This window comes from Lissotriton helveticus, chromosome 12 (assembly GCF_964261635.1).
Source record: "Lissotriton helveticus chromosome 12, aLisHel1.1, whole genome shotgun sequence".
In the NCBI taxonomy this organism is placed as follows: Eukaryota; Metazoa; Chordata; class Amphibia; order Caudata; family Salamandridae; genus Lissotriton; species Lissotriton helveticus.
Genome location: NC_136073.1, coordinates 193669392 through 193692135, shown reverse-complemented (window position 1 = coordinate 193692135; position 22744 = coordinate 193669392). Strand labels below are relative to the sequence as shown.

The 22744-nt window shown below is 44.4% G+C and overlaps 1 protein-coding gene across 1 annotated transcript in view; it reads right to left on the bottom strand.

Annotated features, from left to right (window-relative positions):
• The window catches only part of LOC144799696 (DNA topoisomerase I, mitochondrial-like), a 1324061-nt gene that overhangs the window by 394156 nt on the left and 907161 nt on the right, over window positions 1-22744 (bottom strand). Inside the window, exon 20 of the mRNA XM_078671191.1 lies at window positions 8781-8968. Coding sequence (XP_078527317.1) covers window positions 8781-8968 — 188 coding nt within the window. The remainder of the gene's footprint in view (window positions 1-8780; window positions 8969-22744) is intronic.

Here is a 22744-nt window from a genome sequence, read left to right as displayed (position 1 = left end):
TCCTTCCTTCAGTGGGGGGACAGCAGTCAACACAACCACAAAAGGAGAGACTTCTGGTGGCAGGCTAATGGATTTGTAACGAGCCTGCCTAGGCTTAGGGGCTTCAGAGATGATATTTGTAGAGTGAGAAACTGGGGTGTTTGTGGATTTTCCTTTAGATTCCTTCGCTTGGGAGGTGGTAGATTTAGTACCAGCGGGTGGTTGTTGCAAGGACGAGGCATCGCTCACTGCCTTTGGGGTAGGGATAAGTGGGGGTTGAACAAAATTGTTTCCTGTATTGGGCAAGTGTGATGCAGGTGGTTCCTTGGTAGATGGGGGTGTTTTCGCCTTTTCAGTTGTATTCTTGGTGGCCTTAACTGGAGGTTGATGATTGGGGGGTGGTTCTCTATACCCTTGCTGCTGGACAGACCCAGGCTCATTGATCTTGTTGGACCATTTTGTATTAATAAGCGACGTTAGTCTGTCAAGTTTAGAAATCAGGGGTTTTATTTGGGCTGCTATTGTGGCCTCAAGATCATGCTTGAGGTCTGTGACCATATTTTCGATCCAACAAGGAATACCAGACGCTAAGTGTGGTGTTGGTGATACCAAATTGTGGTTCATGGCTTTAGCTTTAGGCTTCTCCTTGGGTTTAGACTTAGGCACTGCATTTATAGGTATAGTAATACCCTTACCCCTGGAATCGCTAGGCACGAAAGGGGTCGACTTAGCAGTTAACCCATCCAGGCCCGGCTCCGTCTCTCTAGGTGTCTGGCAAGCTTCTAGATCTGGGGTCTCCTCCAGATCCACAAAGGACGGATCCGAGTCCGAACGAGTAACTGACAAGTCAACAGCGCTCGGTACTGTAGCAGTGCCTATGGTAGATGAGGGCAAGGACAAGGAGCGATTGTTCAAGGCTCGCTGAGACGGTGAGTTTGCATTTGCAATGGAGCCCAGAGAGGAGCGCTTGGCGTTCATAAGGTCCAAGGAAACTCTTTTCTCCAGCAGTACAATGCTCTTGTCAATTGTCTCGTTTACCCGTGAGATGAAAAGGTCAATGGGACCAGTCACTTGTGCTACCTCTGTAGCTTTTTTAGTACAGCTTCTGGTTTTGTGTCGCATAATTGACTTGGTAAGACGGTATCAGATGTTAAATAGATATAGCCTAAACAAAGGAGTAAGCGACAAAACGGCCTACCAGAATGGTGGTTTCAGGGCGATGTAACAGGGGTTCAGGGCCTGGCCGTCCTCTGCCGTCCTTGAACGGCCTTAAACGGCCCGCTCTTTGCCCGGTCTTCGCCCCGGCCGTTGCCCCGCGCGCGTCCCGCGTGCGCGTTACTGCCACAGCTTATCTAGAAAAGGATCTGGTAAAGGGGGCGGGAAGAGGACCAGCTGCGGCCAATCCACGCCGCTAGGCACGCTGGTCCTCGCAGTCCTGCCTCTGCCCTTGGTGGTCAGCTGCTAGGTCCTGGTAACGCGTTGGTGCTCACTGCACGTTGGTGGACAAAAGGCTGAGTCCACAAGTATCAGAGTCTGTGCCTACGAGCGGCACCCGCGGAGCGGGGGCCGCGAGGCGTGGCGAAGTGGCCGGATAGGAAGCAAAGCAGGACGAACAACACTCCAGCAGGAAAGGACCCAGGGCGCGCTCACTCTGTTCTGATTTTAAAGGGAGGAGGGGGCGGGAAGAGGACCAGCTGCGGCCAATCCACGCCGCTAGGCACGCTGGTCCTCACAGTCCCGCCTCTGCCCTTGGTGGTCAGCTGCTAGGTCCTGGTAACGCGTTGGTGCTCACTGCACGTTGGTGGACAAAAGGCTGAGTCCACAAGTATCAGAGTCTGTGCCTACGAGCGGCTCCCGCGGAGCGGGGGCCGCGAGGTGTGGCGAAGTGGCCGGATAGGAAGCAAAGCAGGACGAACAACACTCCAGCAGGAAATCAAAGCGGTTACTCCTTCCATTGCACAACATTCTAGCCTGGGACACTCTCACTATTGTTCAACATTGGATGTCAAGCATCATAAGGCTGGACCCAGTTAAAACTAAGGTACTAATGCCCAAGACTAAGTTCCAAAAACTGTAGGCTATGAGTCTATGCCCAGTGCCAGCTAAAGTTATCCATGACCTGGCTATCCACCTGGAACAGCACATCGCTATTGCCTCCAGGACTTATTGTGAAATAAATCCTACCATACATAGAAGATGTTTTATAATGTGTTCATGATGCAAGCCCTTGTAGTGTCCTAAGCATCTTCAACTCCACATCCACACATCTCATTAAAGGCAGACCCCGCTCCCACAGAGCTTCTATCATTACCCAATTGAACTTGTTACTCAAAGAGAGGATTCTCTTCAATCAATCAATAATTTGTAGAGCACACTACATACCCGCAAGGGTTCCAAGGCGCTGAGGGGGGGAGAATGGGGGTGCTGTTGCTACTGGTCGAACAGCCAGGTCTTGAGTTGTCTCCTGAAGGTTAGAAGGTCTTCGGTTTGTCGTAGGAAGAGGGGGAGGGTGTTCCAGGTTGTGGCGGCGCGGTGGGAGAAGGATCTGCCTCCGGCTGTGGTTCTACGGATGCGTGGGACAGTGGCCAGGCAGAGGTCTACGGATCAGAGTTTCCTGTTGGGTGCGTAGAAGGAGAGTCGACTGTTGAGGTAGGCTGGGCCGGTCTTGTGGAGTGCTTTGTGTGCGTGGATCAGTAGCTTGAAGGAGATTTTGTCAGCAGGGAGCCAGTGCAGGTTCCTGAGGTGGGGGGTGATGTGGTTGCGGCGCGGGACGTTGAGGATCAGGCATGCAGAGGCATTCTGGATTCTTTGCTGTCTGTTGGTGAGCTTGGTCGGGGGGCGCCGGCGCAGAGGGCGTTTCTGTAGTCGAGTCTGCTGCTCTTCAAGGTCTTCGCTATTTTACATTGTAATCTTTATGGCTCATCTACTCAATTTCTGAGCCCCACATGTTACAGGTCCTTATGATAAAGATTTCATTATGTGCTCAATATTATGTAAATTCACCTCAAAACATTTGGTGACAGCTGTCCCTGCCATAGCTATGTGGACCACACGAAATATAGATGGTGTAAGCCTTGGTTCATTCACATTGAAGCATTGAAAGAGTGCCTTTTTCGAGAAATGGGAGAAAGTTGGGTTGAAAGCTACGTTACCCCTGAAGAAGGGAATATCTCAATGCACTGGGTAGATGTTAAAGTGGTTGTGATATAAGAGATCATCAACCCTCTTGTGCTGCTGAGAAAAAGCCTTGATTGGCACATTTGAAATATGATGTTGAAACGTGGATGTAACATGCAAAACAGCTTTGGATAAAAATTAGGAGAATCTTTGGACTAATGAATGGAATAAATTGTGATAAAATGGTTGAAACTTCCGACTCGTTTACCAAAGTGGCAGTGCCTCTTGTGTGGGGATCTGACGAGGCCTCGTTTCTGTCCCATTCAGCTTACACGCCTGGACGGGGCGCATTTCAAGTTTGCACGCCTTTAACGCCATTGAGCAGCAATTAAACATTGGACTAAAGAGTATGAGAGCATTTTAATATCTATTGCCGCCATAGCTACCACAGAATGGAACAAGCTTCCCTTCCATAAACAATTGAATTTTTTTTTATAACCCGTCAAATTTGCTTTGTTTTTTCCTCATTAACGCTGTGAAGTTTAGGCGTATGTGCACTAAATAAATACAATAAACAGATACAATACAATAAACAAGTGCCCTGAATCAGAGCAATACAGCACATGACACTTTAATAGACCAACAAATGAATTAGAATGATAGAAATACGGTAAATTCATTTTTCCCCGTAATTTTTTATTTCTGTGGCCACTCTTGGACAAGTACACCTAAGTTATGTTATGTTATGTTATGTTAGTGCTATTTGTATTGCGCACAGCTGCTCCAGCGAAGGAGCGTCCCGGCGCACCGACAAGGTGGCGAACACAACACAACAGGAGACAGAAAATATTAAAAAGGAGTTTAAAATTTAACAAAGCTGGGAAAACAGAAAGGTTTTAACGGCCTTGCGGAAGGAGAGCAAGTCGCCAAGAGTCCGGATTTTCAAGGGGAGAGTGTTCCAAAGTGCGGCTGCCCGCACCCTAAAGGAGCGACCCCCCGCCCGACTGAGTTTGAAACGAGAGGTTACTGCCAATTCTTGATCCAGAGAGCGCAGAGTGCGGCTCGGGATGTAAGGGCACAAGAGTTGACGCAATAAGGGAGGTGACAGACCCTTCAGAATCTTAAAAGACATGCACAGCACTTTAAAGTGGATCCGCTGCCTAACGGGTAACCAGTGCAAGGCTCGCAGAGTTGGAGTGGCCGAGCAAAACCTAGGAAAACCTACGATCGCTCTGGCCGCTGCGTTCTGCACTCTTTGAAGACGGGTCAACTCGGCCTGGTTTAGCCCTATAAAAAGGGAGCTGGCATAGTCCAGCCGAGCCAGAACCGTTGCTTGTACCACGAGTTGACGGGTTGCGGCATCGAAGTACTTAAGAGCAGGTCTCAAATTGCGCAAGATACCAAAGCAGCACGCCGCCGTCCTTTTGGTGTGGCCCACAAAATTAAGGGAGGGGTCCAGCCAAACCCCCAGATTCTTGATCTCCACAACCGGAGTGGGGGTGGGACCAAGCCCAGGAGGCCACCAAGTATCTCCCCATAGTTCCGTCCGCTTGCCAAAGACCATCACCTCCGTTTTTTTGGCATTTAGTTGGAGACAGTTGGTCGTCATCCAACCAGCCACCGCCCGAAGTCCTTCTCTGAATCTTGGGGCATCCACCCCGGAGTCCCCGCTGATCGTGACCGCTAGCTGGGTATCATCTGCGTACGACACCATGGTCATACCACAGAGCTTCACAACCTCAGCCAGCGGCCTCACGTAGATGTTAAACAACGTGGGACTCAGCGAGGAACCCTGTGGGACCCCAAGAGACAGAGGATGACGTTTGGACTGATAGGGCGGGGCAGCCACACAGAAGGAACGGTCCATGAGAAACGAACAAAACCACTGGTGTGCAGTGCCGGTCACCCCTATCTCCACAAGACGCTGCAGGAGAATTTCATGGGAGACCGTGTCAAAGGCGGCGCTTAGATCTAACAAAACAAGCACCGCCGTTTGACCTGCATCCAGAACTGCCCGCAGGTGCTCGACCATGAATAACAATGCTGTCTCCGTGCTGTGGCCAGCCCGAAAACCGTTCTGGGTATCGTCCAGAATGTTGGTACGCGACAGATGATCAGTGAGGGCGGTGTTAACGTGCACCTCCGCGAGTTTGGCTGGCCACGGGAGAAGCGAGATCGGGCGGTAGTTCTCCGATTTTGTAGGGTCGAGAGATGGTTTTTTCAAAATGGGCATCACTACCGCATGCTTCCATTTCAGAGGCACCTGGCCAGATGATAATGACATGTTGATTAAGTCACAGACCGGGCGAGCAAAAGTCTGGTCTCTGAACATTAGTGGCTTGAGCGGGTCAGCCGGCGACCCAGACTTGACTCAAAGAGCCAAGGCCGTGTAGGACTCCGAGGAGAGACAGGGGAAAGAGTCTAATACCACCAGATCCGGCAGGATGGATGACCCCACGCTGGTTTGTGCAGCAGTGGGAAAGGCCCTATAGATGGTCTGGACCTTCTCCAGGAAGAAAGCCGCCAGCGCTTCACAATGGGTATTGGAGCTGATAGAATTACCGGCAGGCTTCCTTGCCATAAGGTCCTTAAGAGCTTTAAAGATGGTTATAACCGGATTCCCACTGCTGCGAAACTCCAGAGCGTAATATGCAGCCCGAGCTCTACAGACCGCACGGTGGTAAGATTGGACAGCAGCGGTGTACAGGATTTTTTTGCTGCTGTCATACCTCTTCCTCCAGTCTCTCTCCGCCCGTCTGCAGACACTTTTCAAGGCCCGCAGATTGCCATCATACCAGGGGCTGGGGGCGCGGAGACCACACTTACTTGAAACCATCGGGATAAGGGAGTCGAGAGCTCTGGTTACCCATCCGCAAAAATGGTCATAACCAGATTCCACGTTCTCCGCTACACCCAGTGGATCGTCAGTGAGAAGGCGATAGAGATCTTCCGCCTTTAACTTGCTCCAACGCCGTCTGGGCATGGCTCGCAGCGACGCCTTAAGTGGGGCCTCTATGAGAGGACAGTAAATAGTCACGAGCGAGTGGTCTGACCAAGTCAGGGGGAGGCCACTGTAGCCCCCTCTAAGTTGGAAAAGAAGGGGTCCAAAATGTGGCCGCCACTATGAGTGGGGTCCGAGACCAGCTGTAACATAAGTAACATTGATTTCAGGTTTTATTAACATCAGCCATGTCTCCTATGGACTTCACTCACTTTTTAAAAGGTGAGTATTCTAGTATGTCTGTGCTTTAGTCTAATTGAGATAAAGATGGTCTAAACACTGTGGAAACATGGCCATTAATGATCAGTGGACAAGGGACATGGAGCAGTGCCTGCAGATGGATCGCTTCTATCGGTGCAGTTCCTTGGTCATGAAGGCATGAGACAGAGAGCATGGGTCAGCAGTGGAAGGAGCCTATTCCAACATGGCCATTGGTCATGGTGGAAAAGGTAAAGAAAAAAAAGGCAAGTTCAAACCTCTGCATCCCAACACATGCATCACAGCGCATAGGTTGAGACACGCATGCAAGCATACAGAGGACATTTTGAAATTAAGCTATTCCAAATTGGCCATGGTGGGGTCACATTCCTGAACAAGCATCATAACGTGTCTTGGCACCAGCAGCTGCTTTGCCTTTTTTTTTGCCTTGCTTTTCCAACATAGAAAATGGCCATTTTAGAACAGTAAAATAAAAAAGCACTAGGAAAAGCTTTACATTGGCACTCACATGTTAAAAGGGAGACATATTGGCTTTGCAAATGCGGATTTCTTTTGCAGGACTCAAACATGTAAGGCACTAGCTCACTCAGAGAAATGACATTACTTATCCCTGAGGGAGACTTCAAATTAATCACGTTTTTCTTTTTTGCGTCGACTTAGAGCTGCATTTTATAAGTGAAACAGAAATCAATTTCCCATTTCTTTCCCTGGGGTGCAGTAAATTCCAGGTCTGACAGTTAATCGACACATTTGACATTAGTAGTTCTTTTCGGTCATAAAATCAATGCTGGGTCGATTTCTACTGTATGTTTATGAATGTAACCAGAATCAAATGTGCAAGGCAAAAATTACTTTTAGCATGACCAATATTTGCAATGCATTTATGATGTAAAACGCAAATTTTGCTATGGCAGCTACTTTTTCCCTTGAGGTTCTGGAAGTCATGCAAAACACTATCAGTTTGAACACAAAAACTTCAAACAATATTTTGGACACCTTGGTGTAAAAGACATGCAATTTCTTTGAACTTGCAACCTGCTTGTACTAAGTAACCCAGTCACTTAGGTCTTGAATGCAATTATCTCTAATCTAATAAACAGTTTCGTGAATTTGCATAAACAATTTGAGGTGAACACAGGTCTCCAACTAAATTTACATTCTGCTTCTAAAAAAAGGATTTTCTAATATTTAGCCACCTGGGGCCACGTGCAGCTAGTTCATCATTCCCAAAATGCTGCAACGTTCTACCTTACACATTTTAACGCTTCATTGTGTAAAAACACATGACAGGACGAATACCCTTTGTGCAGCAGAAGTAAAACAAATTAGGTGTAACATTTCTTTCAAATGTATTTTCTATAGTAATATTCAACGGTTGTTAACAAATGACTTGTAAGATTAAGGGAAGAGCAAAAAAAACACAACGATTCAGAGGTAGTTTAAACTAACCAGAACTGATTGTTTAGAGCAGAGATGTGGCTTTCTGTCAGGAACAGCACTACATACATATATTAGTGTATAGATAAATAATATGTTTGGATCTGGTAGGTTGCAAAGTGGAATAAGGTGAAAGAAGCTTCGTTACAAAATGTAATGCTGATCCATGAAGCCCATGAACACAGTATACACCCCAGGCTCCCTCACAAATCAAGGAGTGCCTTAAAACCCTGAGAGTAATAATGCAAATGGGACATGTATTAGAGTAATTTGTTTTGAAATCTCCACAATGTAGATGGCGTGTATTTCTTAAATTTAGATTTAAATTTAGCAAAGGTACTTGATAGAATGCTACCCATTTATCAAATCTGCTATAATATGTCAGCCTTTTATGAGAGTGCCCAGCAGACCTGGTTGAAAAGGTGCCGAACTCAGTAGGGTTGAGACCAAGCTGATGAGAATCTGCCACAGATGTTGCAAGGCTATGAGTAGACTAAACCCATCGCCCAAAGTCAAATCTGTGCCCTGCATGTTTGAAGTGATTAATTTTGGTAAAATATTTGTCACGTTTCCAAGCTCTCGGTTCTACTATCCATGTCACTGGACACAGTCCAATATAGCCCCATTATACCCTCACCTTTTCACTTCAATAAATGGGAATTTGAAATATATTGCTTGGGCTTGATAAAATCTATCCTACAGGGCATCTTAGACTTGGCTTCAAAATTGGGTATGCCAATGAAGTGCCTCATTGCTATAAACTTACATGACCTTCTACGGACAGGCTCCAGTTTAACCTGGTATTGACCAGAATATCAAGAAAGCAGATAGAAACAATTGTGCATAAGAGATGTTGCATAGATGTTATTTTGATAAACACACAATATCTGCTGAGAACTATTGGAAGATGGTGTTGCATTTTAGCGTCACCTCAGTCAGCATCCAGTGAACCTCAGGTTGCACACAGCAGAGGTTCTGCTCTACTCTTATACATCTCTACACATTTTTTCTACTGTAAACCACATACTTGCTACAATTGATGATGACGTCTTCTGGGAGGATTCTCTTCTTAAGCATTCCCTGCTTTGGGTGGTCGCCTCGTCCACGGAACAAGCCAGGAGGCTCTATCTTGAAGTTACCAATCCGCTCCCGATGTTGGTCCATAACACAGAATCCAAATTCCTGTATAATTTTTTCATTGGCTTCTTTGTTGAGCTAGTGGGGACAAAGGATGAAGATCATACCATTTAAAATAGTCACTATGTGAATGACAGTTTATCAAACGGAAAAGACGAGCATTAGATCAACTTTCTTTCAACATGATCATGTATTCATCCTACACAGTTTTAATGAAACAAACAAAAACAAAAATGCAAAGAGATTAGTAGTTTAGATTAGCAGTTTATAGAGCTCCAAATGGAGTGTCACCGCGCTAAGAATTCTCCTGCCATATCAGAGGTGAAAAACCTCATCCATTGCCTCAACACCAGTCAGTCTGGCATACACTGAAAAACAGGTTTTTAAGTTAATATGGAACAGCACTTCTGAAGGCTGCATCCTTAGATCAAATGGTAGTTGGTTCCATAATTTTGCATCTAAAAAGCCAAATGATCTACCTCCCAACCGGGCTCTCTGTATTTTAGAGATAGACAACCTAACAGTACCCGTAGACCTAAGGTTCCTAATAGGTCTATAAGGGGCGATTAAAGGAGACTCATAACTAGGGCATTTCTTATTAAAAATTCTGTGGCAAAACATAGAGCTTTAAAATTCACTTTGTCCTGCACCGGAAGCCAGATCAGTTCTACAAGGGCAGCCCCCAGTGGCTCGCCTAGAGACGTTCAGTAGTAACCGAGCTGCAGCATTCTCACTCTGCCTTTGGTGACACCTAGGTATAGAACGTTGCAGAAGTCCAAGTGGGAAATGATCACCGCCTGGATCACCAAAAAGCTCAAGGTAAAGTGTTCTTTGGTGTGTTCAGTTGAGAAGAGAAGTGAGGCTGCATCTATCAACTAATATGGGAATTGATTAAACAACTGACAGTGAAGATTGGCTTCCCCTGTGGGAAACAGGACCAGTGTCTCAAAAGAGCAACAACGCCTTCTGATTACAACGTTATCTGTAAATGCATAGAAAGCAAGACAAATAAGTACCATTAAAGGTTAATGGGTCACTGGGACAGTTTATCTCCATAAACCAATCAATGAATCGCGTTAATGGTAAAATGTGTTAATTGCTCCTTTAGTTACAAAATCAATTCTATGACAGATAGTTGCTGAAGTTTCTTTGTTGAAATGTTACTTGATCTTGAATCTGCTTCCAGTTGAAACCATATATACGTAAATCACATAGCACACAACTGATGTCTGGAAATGTCCTTAATTAAAGGTTAAATATGCAGGGGAGTTTACACGTCATTCGTTTGTGCCGTTTCCTAGTTACAAGGTGTTTGTGGGAGGTAGGATAAAAGAGCAAGTCTCAGATAGATGCTTTAGATTGTTTAATGATGAATAAATGCTTAAGGGGATATTTTGTGGGCCCTATTACTAATATAGTACTTTCAACAAAAACCTTTATTTTTTTAGGTTGAAACTGAGTGGATGTCCGCTGGGGAGCTTGGCAACTAGGACCCCAGACAGGTCTATGAATTCGACCTGAGACAACATAAGCATTAGGAAATGGAGCTGGGAAGTTATTCCTAGGACAAGCACAAGAGGCCACATAAATGCTGGGCATGTTCTGTCCGGATACAAGCAATACTGTTTATTTGTTCCTGAGCAATGTTTATCTAACGTATGCCTTATCCATTTAAGCGTACAATGCAATTTAAATGATTACACTTCTTTACATTAAAGACAAACCAGGTATTGGAAGTGGTGAATTTCACGCCCAACATGAATCAAAATTGCAGAACAGAATATTGTGCTTTAAACATGCAGTGTCTCACTCAACCAGAGAAAGTCGAAATTCTCAAGACAGTTTTAGTGCTTTTCAGCCAATGACACCAGCCAAGAAACTCTTGGTGCTACACCATCGACTTACACACAAATAATGGGGCATAATTTGAAAAGACCACGGGTTCATTCCGCATATGTGCTTTGCTTTAAAGCTCACTTCAGGAGTGATTGAGATCTAGACTTATGCGAACTGATGTCTACAGAGGGAGGCCAGTGCCCCCACACTTTTTGCCCTCACCTCAAGGTGCCCCGCCATCACAGATGCTGAATGTTCCAGAAGGAGACACTGGAAAATACAGGCATTGCACCTTGCAAGCCACAATTTTTCCAGCTGCTTTTCAGTGAAATACAGTTGCTTAAAAAATTTACATCTGACTTTGTATGTGTGTATATACATCTAAATATACATACATTGATATATGCATTCCGTCAATTTGGATATAACTTACGCCCAAGTAATTCACGGCTTATGACCTTACAGATTACATCAATTATGACATGGTCAGTGACATCATTGATGACATCCCAAATTACATCACTGATGACATTACTGATGCCATTATCCAGTGAGTGTTTTCTAAAGGGTTATGAGTGCTAAACATATATAGGAAGGTACTACAAAAGTTAAAATAGTATACTTTCTGTACTAATGAGTGATCAGATTTCTAACATGTTATGTGAGTGACTGTGTGTATCCCTTTATGAGTGGGTTTGTGAGCGGCTGTACGGGTATGTGAGTGACTGGATGGGTGTATAAGTAGGAGTCGGAGTAGCTGTATTGGTGGGTTACTGGGTGTGTAAATGAGTATATGGATGTTTGAATGGCTGTATGAGTGAACAACTGGCTGTGTGAGTGAGTGAGTGGGTGAGTGAGTGGTCAGTTGCAAGTTGGTGTGTGAGTGGCTGTATTGTAGAGTACATGTGAATGGAGGTATGGATTAGTGTGTGGATGTGCAAGTGGTTATATGGATGTGTGAATGGGTATATATGTGGTTGTGTGGATCTAGGGGTGCTTGTATGGGTAAGTGAGTGTGTGTAGAGAGGTTGTCTGGTCCGTTGTCTCGCCCCTGCCCCCTCCCTCCTGACCTTTATGGTTATGCTGCAACTGTCCCTCCTGTATGGTAAGCTTGCTGTCCTTGCCTCTTTCCCCTCTGCTCTCTGTTGTGCATGACCCTAACCCCTCCCTATTGCTTTAAATGGTCCGATGTGCTGCATTGCTGCCCCGCTTGCCCTGTGTTGTGTATTGTGAAGCTGAAATCCCTGAGGTCTTCCCTATAAGGTCAGTTTGGTGCTCCTGCCCATCTCCCTCCTGCCTTCTCTTATCCTCGTCCATGTCCATGCAAAATTCCTTCTGCCCTCCTTAATCCAATGAACCGTACTTGCCAGCATTATAAACTTTGTAAGCGGGGCATTTTGAAAAAGAAATATGGGGGAATTTATTTTCCCCCATTGACTTACATTGTAAAAAGGGGGATTTTAGGCAGGAGACAGATTAAATAAAGCCCTTTTGTGCTTAAAACATTGGGAGTCTTCTGCCTGAATCAGGTCTGTTGGCATGCATGGTGGTTGTACTGCCACTGCCTGTTCCTCCTGCCCTCAATGGTCTTATATATAGCCACAGCCTCTCTTGCCTGTACTGCATGGTTGGTTTGTTACCCCTGCCTCCTTTCCCCTGTCCTCCATGGTCAGTTGTGCTGATACTGCCCCTCTTGCCTGCAGAGCGTGGTCAACTTGGTGCCTCTGCACCCTCCTCCTTCAGAGAGTATTAATCCCATAGAAATTAAGGTTAGAGCTCTAAACAACTAAAATGAGGCAATTTTTTCAGAGTTCTCAATTGGCGTCAAACACTTCAAAATATGGCATGTTTATGGATGTGGCTTTATGGCTAGAGCTCAAAACAAAAGAGAGGGGTCCTACTCTGCCAAAGGGACAGGACACCAGCTAGACACAATGTCTTAACCGCTTGCATGCGGCAGGAATTCCAGCCCTGTGCTGGACATTCCAATCGCGGGCGTGACGGAACCATTCCGTCATCAGCACAGCCCAACCGTGACTCATGACGGAATGGTCCATCACGAGCATGGTAGGGATTAAAAAATAGATCCGTTTGGGAAACAATCACACACCCAATTTGTACTTTTCACTCAACCTCAGAAGCCTATCACACTAGACAATCAATCAAATATATAAATGTGTATTCATTAATTTGTCAAAATTCATAAAAACACAAGTATAAAAGTTAATAAAATAGAGCAATCCGCTCTAGCAATCGAAGACAATACCACAACAATGTATTCAAATTTATTGTACAGTAACTTATTCCAAGCAAAATTAAAACAAAATTGAAAAAACAAAGTGCAAATTAGTTATGAAAATCAGCATTAACATTCCATCCTAGATCAAAGTTTGTGAGGATGATATCCTGTTATACAATAATTTCTGATTCCATAATCACAACATGAAAAATTATTTCTTTAAAAACGACCAAGAAGTGATGCGTTTCAGTGGTAAAGGCAGGTCCAAACACCTTCTTCAGGCTTAACAAGGACAGTATTAAATTCCCAGCACTTTCAATCTATATAAAAAAGAGATGTATATATATGCATATGTATATGTATAAATAATTATACACAAACATGTTTTGCATTTTTATCATAGTAGTCAATTTTCAACAAAAAAATGCTAAATCAATAAATAAACATTTACATTTGAATTGTTGGCTATAAAAATACTCACACCACTCCTGTGTCACATGGCAACCACAATCTCACAGGGGGACAAAAACACTCCTAAAGAACACTCCTTGTTAATCCCCCATCACGTTCAACATCAACCATCATGGCCCATTTAGTTTAACATCCAGGAATAAACCTCAATATTTACACTATATATTGACGAACAGGCTCATACCAGTCCATTCATATACCAATCAGTGCCCTGACGTATGTAATCATGTCCGTCACAACCCACCATTCTCTGGGCGTACGATGTAGGGACGGGGAAAGAAACTTCCAAATGAAGTCTTCAGCAGGGCCTCACTCCTGCTAGCTCTTATTTCTGATGGATATAAAAACAAAGACAATCGTTTTGGGTATCGTATACCCCATCAGTCTTAATGCTCAACACTACAATATATCTTATAACCTACCAACTGCTATGCTTCTGTGGGCAATCTCTGCATTATTGCCAACACCCTCTAAACTGGGCGGGTTAAAAACTTTTCTTTAGGCTAGCTCCTATCTGTAACCAAGGGTAATAAAATAGTGTTATATTTTTCTTTTTCATTAACGATATCTATCTCTTATTATGTATCACCCGTATCAATCATATAATAAGTAGCACGCATTAAAAAATGATTATTCTACTCGTGGAGTGCTCACATCAGAGTTCCTCCCTTTGTCTTTGGCATGTATCTTGCCATTTGTTTCATGTAAACACCCCAATACCCTGCAATGCGGGGAAAACAGGTGAACATATTTATAACTTCTGGAGAAAGATCAGGATAAACTATCCCCCAACTAACTGCTCATCAATTATGTGAAGTTTGTATAATAAAGACACATACGATTTATGGAGCTAATTATATCCTCAGCACCCCGAGTATCGCCAAATTAATGGCATGACTGCGAAAAAACTGCGAATAATATTACAAATCTTGACTCCTATGCCGCTTACCTGGATTGAAAAATCTCTGCACCTCTTCGTGTGTCCTTGTGAATAAACCAGTGGCTTGTTCTCAATGTTTATAAATCCAAATTTCGCGCCAAGAACCTCACGCAATCAGAAAGCAAAATAGGCATGCTCACATACCAATACCGGCTGCAAATCACAGCTGTCATCTTAGAATGATAAATCTCGTGTGCCTTCCTTTATACATTCCTACTTCTAAAAATAATGTAAGTAACCAAATTGCTTCTCTATATGATCCTATATCTAATATTAAAATGTACTCAAGCTGGCAAAAGAACCACAAGAATGAGACTACCAACACAAGCGACTGAGAACTGGGCATTTTTATGGTGCAAACATCTTCACACCACTACTTACACCCACCTATTTATGAAGGATTTTGACTGCGCAATGACTCGCTCATTATTCTCTTACGAATCTTAAATCAATTTATTTGCAACGTGCTAACACGTCCGCCATCTTGGATTGGGAGGCTGTATCGTTTCCATAATCCTGAAAGTAAGATGTCGACTGTATTGTGTCATTAAATGACTAATATTAGCTATTATTAAATTAGATCTATATTTTCATGAAGTTCTTTTCTAGAAGGTCAATCCACATTATTTATTGTCCCCAAGCACAGCAGATTTTGTCATAATATCGAGCCCTGCATATTTACTGTGGTACACTAGTCTCTTTTCAGAATTACATGGAGATCTCGGGGTAAAATATTTAGTGGTGCAGGTCTAGGTCACTGTATCAATGCTCACATTGCAACTGTATAATCCATAATCAGTGGTAAATCGTCTGAAACTCAGACGACATATACGCATAATTACTCTAGGAAAAACGGTTTTCATTAACATAATATATACTCGTATTTGGAGTATCAAATAATCTATTAATAGAACCACTAATCAATCAATCAATCACCGCATTTGTATAGCGCACTACTCACCCGGAGGGTCTCAAGGCGCTGGGGGGAGGGGGTCCGCTACTGCTCGAACAGCCAGGTCTTGAGCTGTTTCCTGAAGGCGAGGTGGTCCTGGGTCAGGCGGAGGTGGATCGGAAGGGAGTTCCAAGTCTTGGCGGCCAGGTAGGAGAAGGACCTTCCTCCAGTGGTGGCTCTTCGGATGCGGGGGACGGTGGCGAGGGCGTGGCTGGTCGATCGAAGCTGGCGTTTGGGAGCGTAGAATTTGAGGCGGCTGTTGAGGTATCCTGGTCCTTGGTTGTGTAGGGCTTTGTGTGCGTGGGTGAGGAGCCGGAAGGTGATTCTCTTGTTGACCGGGAGCCAGTGCAGGTCTCAGGTGTCCGGAGATGTGGCTGCGGCGGGGGATGTCCAGGATGAGTCGTGCTGAGGTGTTCTGGATCCGCTGGAGTCTTTTCTGGAGTTTGGCGGTGGTTCCGGCGTAGAGGGAGTTGCCGTAGTCCAGTCGGCTGGTGACGAGGGCCTGGGTGACCGTCTTCCTGGTCTCGGTGGGGATCCATCGGAAGATCTTGCGTAGCATGCGCAGGATGTTGAAGCACGACGAGGAGACGGCGTTGACTTGTCTGGTCATGGAGAGGGAGGAGTCCAGGATGAAGCCCAGGTTGCGTGCGTGGTCAGTTGGTTTGGGTGCGCTGCCCAGGGCGGGGGGCCACCAGGAGTCGTCCCAGGCGGAGGGTGAGGATCCCAGGATGAGGACTTCCGTCTTGTCTGAGTTCAGTTTCAGGCGGCTGTTCGACATCCATTTGGCTACGTCTGTCATCCCTTCGTGCAGGTTGGCTCTGGCGGTGGCGGGGTCGTTAGTGAGGGAGAGGATCAGCTGGGTGTCGTCGGCATAGGAGATGATGTTCAGGTTGTGCTGGCGTGCGATGGCTGCCAGGGGGCTCATGTAGACGTTGAAGAGTGTTGGGCTGAGCGAGGAGCCTTGAGGGACGCCGCAGATGACTTCGGTGGCTTCCGATCTGAACGGAGGGAGGCGGACTCTCTGTGTCCTTCCGGCGAGGAAGGAGGTGATCCACTCCAGTGCCTTCTCCTGGATTCCGACGTTGCTGAGGCGCTGTACTAGGGTACGGTGGCAGACAGTGTCGAAGGCCGCGGAGAGGTCCAGGAGGATGAGGGCCGCTGTTTCTCTGTTGTCAAGCAGGGCTCGGATGTCATCTGTAGCTGCGATCAAGGCGGTCCCGGTGCAGTGGTTGGCCCGGAAGCCAGACTGCGAGAGGTCGAGGGAGCCGTTTGTCTCGAGGAAGGCGGCCAGTTGCTTGTTGACGGTCTTCTCGATGACTTTAGCCGGGAACGGGAGCAGCGAGATGGGGCGGTAGTTCTTGAGGTCGGTGGGGTCGGCTGATGGTTTCTTGAGTAGAGCGCTGAGTTCGGCATGCTTCCAGCTCTCCGGGAAGGTAGCGGTGTCGAAGGAGGTGTTGATGATGTCCCGCAGGTGGGGTGCGATGACAGCGTCGGCCTTGTTGAAGACGTGGTGGGGGCAGGGGTCGGTCGGAGATCCGGAGTGGATGGAGTTCATCGTGCGGATGGTGTCTTCGGTGCTGATCGGGGTCCAGGCGCGGAGGGTGGTGGTGGGGGGCGGTGGTTCGGTCGTGGCGTGCGACGGGTGAGTGCTGAAGCTGTTGTGTATGTCCGCGATCTTGTTGTGGAAGTAGGAGGCGAGGGAGTTGCAGAGGTCTTGCGAAGGGGTGATGTCGTTGTTTCCGGCGTTGGGGTTGGAGAGCTCTTTCACGATGTTGAAGAGTTCCTTGCTGTTGTGTGCGTTGTTGTCCAGACGTTCCTTGAATGCGGTTTTCTTGGTGGCGTGGATCATCTGGTGGTGTTTTCGGGTGGCGAGCTTGAGGGCAGTCATGTTGTCCTGTGTTGGGTCTCTGCGCCAGGTTTTCTCGAGTGCTCTGCAGTTCTTCTTGGAGCTCTTGAGTTCGTCGTTGAACCATGGGGCTTTCTTGCTTCCGGGTCTACTCGGCGGGGTCTTCAGCGGGGCGAGGTCGTCTGCGCAGTCGCTGATCCATTTCGTGAGGTTGGTGGCCGCTTGGCTGGGGTTCGTTGTGCTGGTGGGATGGTTCTTGTTCAGGGAAGTGGCGAGCTGGTCTGCAGTGATCTTGTTCCAGCTTCTGCGGGGAGCCTGTTGCTGGTGATGGTGGAGCGTGGTTTTTCTGTAGCTGAAGTGGACGCAGCTGTGGTCCGTCCAGTTGAGTTCCGTGGCGTGGCTGAAGGCGATGTCTTTGCTGGAAGAGAAGATCGGGTCGAGCGTGTGTCCGGCGTAGTGGGTGGGGGTGGTCACCAGTTGCTTGAGTCCGAGGTTGGCGAGGTTGTCCAGCAGGGTGGTGGTGTTGCGGTCGTTGTTGTTCTCAGCTTACTAAGGGAAGTTTATAATCTCTCCTACATATGAGAGTTACAAGGTCCCTTCTCTAAATCTTTATTGTACCCCTCCCACATATAAAGTTGTATTTATCAGTAGGCTCTCAAGAGCGAGAAAAGCGAGAGAGCAGTGGCACATATCCATTCTTAACACGATCGGACAGGGGTTGAATACGCTACAGGAATGGGATAGACTGATGAAATGATATCGCTCGAGAGCCTACTGAAAAATACTATAGATATATATATATCCCCTTGGATTGGAATAAACGATAATCCTTGAATATCATCCCACGGAGTCGGTGCCCACTTTGTATGCTGTAAAGAAGGATTGCTTGAATATATGGGAAACATCCTTTACAACGCAACTTTTACCACGCAGTGCCTTTACGATGCAACTATTACAACGCATGTCATTACAATGCATTGCGCTGGGGGGCGCTCTAGGATAGGGATTAGATTTAATTTACTATCCAACACCTTCCCTACTATCCACGGGGACTGGAGTTGGAATAGTAAATTAAACTATTCACTATCCAGCACCCCTAAGCGCTATGCGTTGTAAAGGCATGGGTTGTAAAAACTGCGTTGTAAAGGCATGCGTGGTAAAAGCATGCGTTGTAATGTCATACATCCTGAGTATGTATATATATATATATATATATATATATATATATATATATATATATATATATATATATATATATATATATATATATATATATATATATATATATATATATATATATATATATATATTACCTACTGGCGGTCGCCAGTAGGTATATATAGTTAGAATTTTCAAAAATCCCATAGAGAAAAAATCCTATGTCTAATAACTTTGGCGTTTGTGGACGGAATTGGCTGAAATTTTCTGGAAAATGGAACATTTTGTTTCTGAGCAGCCCCTGAAGATTTGGGGGGGGTTCGTCAAGGGGGGGCCGAGAAAAAAGGGGGGTCCCAAAACGTGTTTTTAACATTGAGTTTTCCATAGGGCGGTTGGCCTCACTTTTAGCCCGAACGGCTGAATGGATTTGCACGAAACTTGGCAAAATTGTAGGGACTGGTAGCCCGATGTGCCTTTTGTAGGTCTCAATATATGTGCTCCAGTGGATTTTGAGAAATTAACGTTTAAAAAAAGATATATATCTGTAACAGCGGACCGGGCAGCGCCCCGGTTCGCGGACCGGGGCGCGTACCGGAACTTCGCATAGCGAAGCTGATTGGTTCTCCGGTGTCTGTCAACATTCTAAACAGTCCGGAGCGGCCGCCATCTTGTCTCTCGGTAGGATTGAGAGACAAGAGGAGGCCAAAACAAAGGGGGAAATAACCATAAGGGGGCATAGTAGATCCTCCCTGACCCCCTAGGTTTAATGTGGAGGCTTTAAAAGGGCCCCGCAGGGCAAAAAAACATTTAAAAAAAATTGTTTTTTTGCGTGGGTAGCGCCCGGTCCGCGAACCGGGAAGCGTTCTGGGCAGCGTACTGCAATGAAAAATGAATGATAGACTTTTTAAATGCTGTATGTTAATTGATTGTTGGTTTTGTTGATTATTTTTTATTTTCTTTATTTTTTAAGCATTTTTTTTATTGTGATTGTGTTTCATAATTTATTAAACTTTCTAACATTTCATTGTCAGAAATTTCATAATTATCATTGAATATACATTGTAGTCTCTGAGGGTGTAAAATGTCCTCATTTTCAAGGAGGTTATCTACTGCTTGTACACATTGCAGTAGTTCTTTGTCCCAAGTTTCATCGAAAAATTCAATATCATTTTCATCAATGATTTCTTGGCTGCTCTCTTGCAGGACAATTTGAAATTCAACTTTCTGTTCGCCTTCCATTTTGCCTGAAATTTAGATTAAAAAAATATATATTAGTAGAGATAGGGCACTGTTGGGATTAATTTTAGATAGGCAGTTTTTATCAGTGAATTTATCTTTGGGCAGTGTATAGTATCAGAGTGGAAGTAGGAATATAAAAAAGTGTATGTGATTTAACGTAAGTAAATTCATAATTATACAAGAGAAGCCTAACTCCATCCATAACTATAACAGAGAAGTCTATCTAAATCTATAACTACTACAGAGGGATAGTATATAACTATCAGAAAAAGTTTACCATATTAACTTATAGTGCACAATATACTTCAGTTTTAAAAATAAAAACTTACCTTTAGAAAGAAGTTGAAAGAATTAGTGAAAATACTATTGAAATGTACACCAAGAAGTAGTAGTCAAAATGGCTGTGTTTTCTTCTCTTCCTTTATATATATTCAGGTATATAACCAATGAAATGTCAGGTAAAAAAAGTAGAAAATGAAAGTAACATATTAATTGGTTGTCAATTCCAACACTTCAGATGTGTTTTGTGAAGTAATTTACCTCAGGGTATTTAGAGAGGTCTACAGGCTAAATGGCTAAATGGAATTCCAATCAAATTTGTGAAAATGGTAGGGATTGGTATGTAGTATGAGCTAATCTATATTTGGTGAAATTGTCTCCAGTGGCTTTTCTGTGAACTACTTTCCCACCTTTTTTGATGGTGCGCTTCCCAGGGAGCGACCCGGTACGCGAACCGTTGAGCGCCCCGGTTCGCGAACCTTAAGCGTTACGGGAGTCCACCATTTTGTGTTTCGGTCGAATTAAGATACAAAATGGAGGGCAAATAATGTTCAGAATGGGTAGAAGGGGGCACGGTAGACTTATCTTGACCCCCTAGGTTTTGTGAGGGTGGCTGAGGAGGCTTATATGTGCGAAAAAAAAAACATTTTTTTAAAAAATTTCGCGAGGTTAGCTCCCGGTTCGTGTACCGGGTAGCGTCCCAGGGAGCATACTTTGTTGAAAATTAGTGAAAAATGTTAGAGTAAAATAATAATTGTGAGTGATCAGATGTAGGGTAGCTCTGAGAAGAGCTTTTGGGTTTATGGTACATTTAGGTACTTATAAGTAGGTACCAATGCACAGTCTTAAATTCAGAGTGAAAATTCTGTTGCCCTCATCTGAGAAGCGAACTCCATCTCCTCTGTAGATATCTTGCATGTAGTAACGCAAGTTATTGTTGTACATGGAGCCCATTCCATGGTCTCTCATGTAAGCTGAAACAGATTTGTTTACATGCTTCCTCGACTTCTCAATTTGTGGACAAAATTGGTTTGACCACCTCCATTTCTGTCTTTGGCATATATTTGAATATACCAAGGCAGTCTGAGGAAAAAGTGCCATCAATTGCTCAAAGGTGTCCCTTAAAAGCATTTCCAGACCTACCCCAGTCAAAGTGCCCAAATCATTACCTCCACAGTGCACAATTAACAGGTCAGGTTTGGGCAAATGCATAAAGGTTTTCACCAATGGTATCAATTGGTGACATTTTAATCCTCTGTGGCCAAACCACTTAATTTCCACATCTTGTAAATTGAGGTTAGGTAATTTTCTGTTCTCAGCATACCTGTGAGCCCAGTGAATATAACTATGTCCAACAATCCAGACAGAAAACATGGTGAGAGGAGGTTCTCCTGCAGTCAGATGAAGTGTGGCAATAAAATGGCAGTTGAAAAAATGAGAGTTTAAAATGAAAAAAACTGTGGAGTTTCTGTGTTCATGAAGCAGTAACAGTGATTGGTGGATTTTGATTGCTGAAAACAGAAAGTAAGGGTGCATGGATGTGTTCTTTGAAAGATGTATTTTGAGTGGTCAATAAAAAATCATTAAATGAAAGATTGCAGTGGATACGCAGGTGCACTGAGAGTTCAGAGTTCAATTGCAACATTGTTGTGTGAACTTGCAAACACCAGAGGTCTTCCAAGAGGTGGTTGCTATGCAGAAAAGGCATGAAATGGCAGAGGGGGGAAGGGTTTTCATTTGAAAAAAAGTGAGGGAAGAGTTTTGATTGGGTGACATGAGAGATATGTGTGAAGAATTACAGCATTTCTGTGCTTTTGATAGCTGCAGACTCTGGAGTGCATACCTTTTGCTCTGCTGAAGACAAATTGGTGTGTTTCTGAGACTGTTTTCAAACTCAAAGTATTTGCTAAGGTGAGAAAATATTTCTTTTTTAGATCGAGAGTATTGTGCTTTAAGGAAAAAATTATGAATTATGTGGCGCAAATTGCTTGTAAATATGCTCCCATCTGTGCATGGAAAATTTAGATTTTGAATGTTTGTGTTACATAGCCATGTTAAAAGTGATACAAACATGCTGCAAAGGCAATTAAAAAATGCTTTTATGTGTCTTAAGGACATTTTAAGTAATTTTCCCATGTGCAGTGTTTTGAAATTATGATTTGAAAATCGTTTTTGGGGAAAAGGAATGGTTTTTAAATTTATGACAAGGACATAATGGTGTATGCTTCTTTATACGGCAATTGACTGTCCCTGATGTTATTTTTCCCATTTTAATGTAAGACCTTTCTCTGTGGCGCAAATTGCTTGTAAATATGGTCCCACCTGTGCATGGCAAATTTAGATTTTAAATGTTTGTGTTACATAGCCATGTTAAAAGTGACCCAACCATGCTGGAAAGGCAATCAAAAAACACTTTCATGTGTCTTAAGGACATTTTAAGTCATTTCCTCATGTGCAGTGTTTTCAAATTATGATTTGAAAATCGTTTTTGGGGAAAAGGAATGGTTTGTAAATTTATGACAAGGACATAATGGTGTATGATTCTTTATAAGGCATTTCAGTGTCTCTGATGTCATTTTTCACATATTACATTAAAAGACCTTTCCCTGTGGAGCACATTCCTTGTAAATATGCTCCCACCTGTGCATGGTAAATTTAGATTTTGACTGTTTGAGTTACATAGCCATGTTAAAAGTGACCCAAAAACTTGCAAAGGCTTTTAAAAAAAACTTTCATGTGTCTTAAGGACATTTTAAGTAATTTCCCTGTGGGCAGTGTTTTCAAATTATGAATTGAAAATCGTTTTTGAGGTAATGGAATGTTGTTAAAATTTATGTGCGCCATATGCCCCCAAATTTATTTTTCAGGGGTGCAGCAGGGTGTTCTTGAGACAC